The 8067-nt window shown below is 37.6% G+C and overlaps 1 protein-coding gene across 1 annotated transcript in view; it reads right to left on the minus strand.

Moving 5' to 3' along the window:
• ect2 (epithelial cell transforming 2) overlaps positions 1–7328 on the minus strand; it is a 38525-nt gene extending 31197 nt beyond the window's left edge. Inside the window, exons 1-4 of the mRNA XM_013914758.1 lie at positions 6812–7328; positions 6066–6207; positions 4266–4345; positions 384–476 (exon numbers count right to left, since the gene is read on the minus strand). Of these exons, the coding sequence (XP_013770212.1) occupies positions 384–476; positions 4266–4345; positions 6066–6198 (306 nt within the window). The 5' untranslated portion in view covers positions 6199–6207; positions 6812–7328. The remainder of the gene's footprint in view (positions 1–383; positions 477–4265; positions 4346–6065; positions 6208–6811) is intronic.
• Between the last annotated feature and the right edge of the window lie 739 nt (positions 7329–8067).

Here is an 8067-nt window from a genome sequence, read left to right on the forward strand (position 1 = left end):
GTCCACTTATTTTTCTGTGTGCAAACAGATTTTCATAGCACCATTTGCAACTCTAGCGTCTCCATTAACAGCAGGAAATTAACCATTTTCAAATGTCATTGAGGTAAATTGAAAGCATTTGAAATGACTTCATATTATCTCTCAGCCAAGAAGCCGGAATTGGCATTTGAGTGCAAATCTCTATTCCAGTTGCTGATCCAGATCTCAACAATTACATCCCTTATTTTTAAATATTCACCCCACAAATCAATTCCAGATCAGTGAGTTAGACATGCACCATGATTGAATAAGTACCCAGTGAGAATTAAGACTCATGCAGAACTTCCCCAAGTTCCCATCAAAGTGTCAGACAGTCACACAGATACGCAGACACTGTACTATACCATATTGACTATAGATTTTATCATCATTTTCTCCTCGGCACCCGCCTCGCCTTTTCTTATCTTTACCACAGGTACCTCCATTACTCTGATGGCCTGTAAAAATCAACCAGTAGGAAGTGGATGTCAAACACTGGCATTTAGATGAAGAGCATTTTTAAAAAAAACAAAACAAACAAAAAAACATGAGAAGGACAGAAGGTTGAGACAGAAGACAAATGCATACAAATTAACCCCACATGAGGAAAAACAGAGAGCAAGGCTGGGTTTATGGAAGCAGCAAGGAGCAACTGAGGAAAAGACAGGGCGGAGTCTGTGTCCTTGCAAAGACAGTGGCTTCAAACAAATATCAGGCTCCAGAGGGGGTAGGCAGGGTGGAAGAAGAAACTTCAGTTAAAAATTAATATAAAGTTCAAAGCCCTATGGGAGGAGGAGAGAGGAGGAGGACAGAAACAGTAAAGACATTGTGGTGGTGGGGGCCTTGTTCTGTGGGATGACTGAGCAATGGCGGCGGGCGGTCAGGCAGGCAATCGGGAGTGCTCTGATGGAGCTGTTGGCAGATGTCTTTGGATGTGGCTGCGCTACAGGATTGGCAGGGAGAAATAGATGATTTAAGAAAGGAGCCTTCAAAAGTGACAGGGCTCAGGAGACCAGGGAAGGAAGTCATTCTAGCAGCACTTAGTCTACAGCCACGCCTCCAAATCACCTTCATATGGTGCTACTCAAAGACTCTGCTATTTCAACTATGCAGCTTACTGAAGCAGACACAAACATGCCCTAGACACATAAATATTCCTATATTCACATTTTTACGGGGTACAGCGTTTTGTTTATTCAACATATTTTTGTTTTGTTAAAAGGAATTTAAATACGACTCCAGGCTTTGCTTGGTTCGGCACACATGAAAAAAATACAGAATATTTAAATCCAACATGGACTAACTGGTCACAAATTATTATTTTTTTTTTTTTTTTAAATGAGTGCACACCCAGAGTTGTATATGAAAATGAATGGGTAAGCCAGGTATGTACTTGGAGCTTAAATAAACAGTACTGTTTATTTAACAGTACTAACCATGGCAACTTATGAAAACATAACCTTGTCTAACTGGATTATGTTCACAGTTACCGTTTGAAATCAACTTGCAGCAATACATTTTCAGTAATTTTTTTTTTAAAGTGTGCTCCAAGTGTAACAAAGATTCTTTCCTGAGGAAACAGCTTACAATTTAAACAAAGATCAGATTTCCATGGCAGAAGCTTAAGACATAACATGTAAATAACATTTTTTTAGTAGTAAAGTGAAACCGAGTGTTAAAAACAATAAAACCGTCCACTGCGCCTACACTCCATGTTTTTCGTGTTTTTGACTTCACCAGCACCCCACGCCCCTCCAAACATATATCCTTTGTAAAGAAATCCACTGTTGCCCCCTTTCCTGTAGTCAGACTTTTTAACTAATTATTCTACAACTGCATAGTGTCATCAGGCAACACGCTGCTGGTTTTATGGAGGACAGCACGCAAGCAACTCTGCATAGGTCACATACACAGAATCCACAAAGAAAAGCCAACTTTGATGAACTTGTATCAGAGTACACGCCTCTGGTAATGCGTTTAAAACCAATTAAAACCTATTCCTCAACTGCCTCTTTATCATTAATGATTCATTGCTTGCAAAAATGTCCTAAAATGAATCATGTTTTGTTTTTTTTAAACAAATGCAACAGTCAGTTAATATGACATTTAGCAATTGAGCATTCTATTGATTATTCCATTGATTAATTAGATAAAAAAAATACCTTTGTCTAATTAGTGAACAATAATAAACATTCAAAAGAGAAAATACACAGGGTTTTGTTTTTTTTGTTTTTTAAATTAACTGGCTATTGATTTCCATTTTAACACTTGCAAGTTTACCTGTGTACAAAATCAGCTTTTTAGAGCTGAGGGGTAAAAACGTAAACCCTTTAATTACATTTATGAGCCACATTGAATTTTGTTTTTAAAGAAAACATTTTCTTAAATGCAAAAATATATAAGCTCTAAGACAGCCCAAGGTCAAAGTAAAATAAAATAAGACATACAAGCAACCTAAACTAAGGGTTAAAAAATGATTTATTTATTTTTAATTACCTTTACTCTGTCTTCTTAATAGATTTGGCTAGTGTTGATGTGAGTTTGTGTCTATAAGCCTTTAAAGGAGAATGTGATGGTTGCAGTGACTAAAACTGAGCATATCAGCATTTTGACATTTGCCCTGTGCTTTGATGCAAACTTTTGTTCTGCTGGAAACAAGACATTAAACTGACGTTCAATATAACGATATATATCGGATGACGAAACTACTCATTTTACGCTATCGTTTGTTTCGTGGTGTCGCAAAATAAACTGTTTATGGCAATATTTTTTCATCCTTTTGATGGTCACTGTAGTGGCTATATTCATTTCTTCTTTTTCCCTTTCTCTTATATTTAACATAACCACACTACTGACGGACAAGCGCCTGTTTTATGCGTTGTGGTTAGCAACAACGACGGTAACACCATCGCGTGTCCGCTTGTTTATGTTCCACATAAACCTTTCACAATAAAGCTCAAGATCCTGTTGAGACTTTTCAAAATAAACTGAATCACGTGAAAGAGCAGATTATTTACGGATGAGAATAAAAAAAAAGAGCTGCCAGGTGCTAAAAAATAAACCTTAGACTCAAACGTTAGAGCAGGCTTTTCCCCGCAGCACGCCGTGTAATAAATCCTCACAAAGAAAACGGCGGCTGTTACAACTTATGTCTAAAAATGTATCGTTTCATGCATCGGTTAAAACACTCGACTCCAGGTACACTACGCGCAGCTGGAAACACTTACCTCAAGTCGAGCTGCCCGAGATTCACATAATTTACAGAAAATGTTACATATTTGTGATTTATATCGTTATCTGAAAAATGTTATAAAATCCTTGAAATAAATATGGTCTAGTTCACCCACCTTTAGACTCTCCCCTTTTTGTTCTGCTTACAGGTATTTCTGCCATGTAAAATTGCATGGCTGCTGTCAGCCTTCAGCAAGCTGCCTAATTTTACTACAAACGGCAATGGATTGGAGTATTTACAAAGTTCACGTTTCTTTATGTTAGAGTTTATTAAACAGTTGGTTTATTGAAGGATTTCACAGTAATTAATAGGGATGACAAAAACAAGCGCTATCATTTGGGCACTAGAAAAACTCCACCGGAGTTACCGCCTAACAGCTTTGCTTCTTTGCTCTTCGCTGTGTGTATACAGACCCTGGTTCCACATTAAATTATGACAACATTATGGACAAGGCTGCTTGATAAATCGTTTCAGCTCAAATAACAATATTACGCTAGTTTTAAAATAGAAGACAAAAGACAACAAGTCATTCATTAATAGATAAAAGTGGTCAGAACACCCTCAGCTACAGTTACACAGTACTGTAATGTGAATTTACACAGTAAATATGCAGTATATGAACCAGTTAATGACATGCCATGTTTCTTGATTTGTGCATAATTACATAGAATAAATCTAATTAAACAGACGCGTATAGTCTGGTGCCACAATTATTTGCATTTTCGAGACATCTATAGGACCCATCCATCATGTTCCAATTTGTGCTGTACCAGAAGACTTTCTAATCTAAGAAATCTGATATTTGGATCAATTACAAGGCCATTCTGCCAAACATTTCAGCTAACACCACACATTGACAAAAGTCTAGAGGATTCATTGTATTGGCCTGTGACCTACTTTGTTTGTTTGTTTTTTAAAAAACACAGAACAGTGATGTTGACCAGCTCAGATCATGGAGGTCTGCAACCTTAATAGATGCACAGTGGAAGTGTAAGGTTGAGAGAAAACGATGTACCTGCAGTGCTTTGGCCAGCTCTCTATTTCTGCCTGCTTCTCCCACCAGAACAACCCGTGTCTCCACTTTTGGCAGCATATCTGACAGAGATGAACAGAATAGAGCCAGAGTGAGCAACAGGAAAATGGAAAGGAGAATCAAGAACAACTGAACACACACACATACACACAAAGCAGAATGTGGAACCATGTGATAGCGACTGATCAAGGCAGCAGGTTGTCTCTGGGGAGAAGAAAAGTTGTTGTTTTTGTCTTCCGTTCTCATTTTGAGTGACAGTCAAACAAGCCTAAAATGAACTCAGTTGCAGCTTATTATCAGTGTCTGATCCAAACCCTGACAGTTACCTGTACCCAACCTCCAGCCATATAAAAATAAATAAATAAATAAATAAAAATCAACCAGGAAATCATTAATTATTATTATTTGCAAGTTTTCATTATTGCAGCTTTTCAAAAAAAGTCATATTTAACAGTCAAATGAATCCCTTTAGGAAAATTCAGGAGTCCGTAGGTAACTTTGGAGGAAGAACAACCGGTTCTATTAAAACCAATACACTGGCTGGTGGATTGCTCACTGCAATCACCAGCATCAATATGGTGCCTAAGCCATTTATACTTGTGACTGGGGTACTTAAGTCACTACAGTTTCTCCTAAATTTCATGTGGTACTGGAAAGAAAAAAAACAAAACAAAACATTGGAATAGAAATATTCTCCATTAGTGCCCAGATCTGCTTCTGTATCTAGAAATCTCTAGGCTCCCACACTGACATATCATAGTCACGCCTCAAGCATGTCCTTAGTATGCATACTGTTTGTGCCAAGTTACAGAAACTGGGTGATATGCCAAGCACCAGAAGTAATGGAGCCACTTTCGGTGTTTGCTTTGATGTGAAAGGCTGACAGTGGTGAGTAAATTGTAATAAACGGAAATGTGAACAGATGAGCCACAAAAAATAAAATGAACTAAATAAATAAAAAACATAAGCACTTGCTCTCCTGAGGTAATGTTGAGGTTCCCTGGCAAATGTACTGAGTGGGCCAGGCCAAGTTTCGCTTATTTTCGCATAACCGTCGGGTGTGGTTTGGCACACAGATGCCTTATAAAGACGATCAAAAACAGATGTTGCTTTAGTGAGTAGTTTAGAGGAAAGATTTTCTGATTTCTTGAAAACTGTCTTTCCTCAAATTTTCAAAAACAGAAACAAAGATGTGAGGATAGGACAGGAGGATAGGAGGTTTAAGACTTAACAGAACTACCCTGTGTACACAGTAATAGTTTCACACAGTACCTGAGGCATAACACAACAGCTAAGGAGGTGTTCATTTAACATTAGTTATTTTAAACTGTGACTCGTGTAAATTAATTTTGAGTACTTAAAAGTAATTTTAATATTTTGCCCATGCATTTGTCATCAAGTAGGCTAAACTAAAGAGCAAAAAAAAAAAAAACAACCTTTGACAGGATCAAAGTCCAGGTAATGGGAAAATCTTACCTACTCCATGGGAACTAAACAGTACAATTTTTTTTTCAGTGATGTTGTATTTAAATGGTTACACTAGCTGAAACTAAAGTGGCAACTGAGTGAAGTGAATGCATCAATAAATCCAAGATTAAGTCTCTAGGACTAGTGACTTTTGCCTTTGTTTTTCTACAGCATAATGTTAACTATAAGATTTCTTTGTTGTAACCAAAGACTTGATTTGGAGAAAAAACTGAAGATCACTTAGCTGCATTTTGACTTTGAGAGTCTGTTTTAGAAATTTAGGCAAGGAAGAAAAAAAAGAAAGTATGCACTGACCTTCCCCATCTTCACATCCCATGCCCAGAAATACATGATCCTTGGTGGTTTCAGCAATCCTGGAATCATAGACCGAAGAATCCACCAACAGACTCCGAGCTGTCCCTAAAGTCAATATGCTGCTGTCAGCCATGGCAGGAACCTAAGGAGGCACCAAACTTTCAGAAGTTACAGGGTAGAACAGAGGCACAGAGGGACAACACAACGAGGCAGAAAGGCTAGAGAAAAGAGGTATACCAACTAGGAAAGTAAGAAGAAAGATGTCAACTGAAGAAAGTGGCACAACTTGTCACGATTTCAGACACTAGAAGTGCTTGTTAAGTTCAACTCTAGGCAATGCAACATATTTGGACAAAACTGGCATAAAAGCTGTTAACAGTGAAACTTCTTCTTTATAAAAGTTGTAAGCAATTAAGGAAATATTATTAAAAACGGAATCCAATGTTAGTGTTTATTGCAAGAGGACAAAAAGTATCGTGACAACAATCCCTTTCAAACCCACACCGTTAAACACATATTTTATAAAGAAGCTTCATTTTTCTAGCTCTTGCGTTTAAATCTAAATTTAAACCCATGAGCTAGAAAAATAGCATAGTTCAAATTACTGCAGAATAAGCCTAACAACTCAAAGGAAGATGATATCCAAAAAAGGGCTAGCTCAATTAACGTTAGCTATTTACGCTACTAACGTTTAATATTTAACATGGCGCCTCTCAAAAAGTACAGTAACAAAAAGACAGACTTACCGACTGTTTTGATGCCTTCTAAAAAAAAAAAAACTAGCTAATGAATCTCAACTGGCCGCTGAATCAGTAATATTTAACAAGCTTTCTAGCTGACCTAGCTAGCCACCAAGCTAGTAAGTCAACAACACAATTAAGAACTCGTCACAATTCCTCTTCGGTTCAAAACGCTCTTTAAAACAGCTGTAACATCGCTCCGTAAAATCACAGGTCTAGTATCAATGCATGTTGGTCTTTATAAATGACAATAGTCCAAAATGACTACTTCAGTTTGTTGACAGCTAACTACTCGACACTATTGCAGAGACGGTGTCAGTGTGCTGCTCCAGCTCAATTCAAAAAGCAAGGCAAACAACAGGACAGCGCGCTGATTGGGTAAGAGTGACAGGAAGCTCAACGCTTCCGTCCAGCGAGGCCCCTGATTGGTCCGCTCATTCAAATAACGATGCGCACAACAGCAGTATGCAGACAGTCTGCACTCTGCATACACCCAGTGATGTTACATTCAGGTTCCATGGGAAACTGAATCGCTTACAAAAAAGAAGGTTCAAAGTCTCTTTCTCTCTCGCTCTCTCTCCACATAGGTTGTGTTGGTTTTTAATTTAAGAAATAAACCTGAACCGTTGCTTCCAAAATTTTTTTTTTTAATTCTCTGCAGATCCTGATTATTTATTCCAGCATTTTTTTTAAAATATTCCAAAGCAGTACATGGGACATGTGATAGGCCTACTGCTGACATACAAATATTAGCTAAACAGTTTAAACATAACCCACTAATAATGACAACAAATTTTAATGTGAAATGCATTAATTTAATGTGTTCATGCATACCTACACAGCTGTTGGTTTCCTGTGCAGTCCTGAAAATGCTTTTGTTGTTGTTGCTGTTTTGTTTTGGGGGTTTTTGCTATTTTATTCTTAACATAGCAGAATGATCTAAAACAACACACCCTGTTGCATTTATGCTGGTGACTATAACCCATGGGTGTATCCTATATCAAAATCCAGCTCTGTAATAAAATATGTGTGAAATGTTTGTAATTCTCCTTTCACACTTTTGCTTGCTCTCCATTATGAGAGAGAGAAAAAGAAAAGCAATGCAAAAGTGTTCACACTGACAGTGAACTCTTCCCAGGCAAATACTAACCCCTATGCCTTAGCTCCTTAGGTTAGGCTCATACATATGCACACACAAATACACAAATCCATCCTCATAAGTGCACAGTCCAACATATTTATTTTATGCTTTATACATAAGT

The sequence above is a fragment of the Pundamilia nyererei genome, unplaced genomic scaffold, assembly GCF_000239375.1.
Source record: "Pundamilia nyererei isolate P.nyererei 1_Seehausen unplaced genomic scaffold, PunNye1.0 scaffold00222, whole genome shotgun sequence".
Classification (NCBI taxonomy): Eukaryota; Metazoa; Chordata; class Actinopteri; order Cichliformes; family Cichlidae; genus Pundamilia; species Pundamilia nyererei.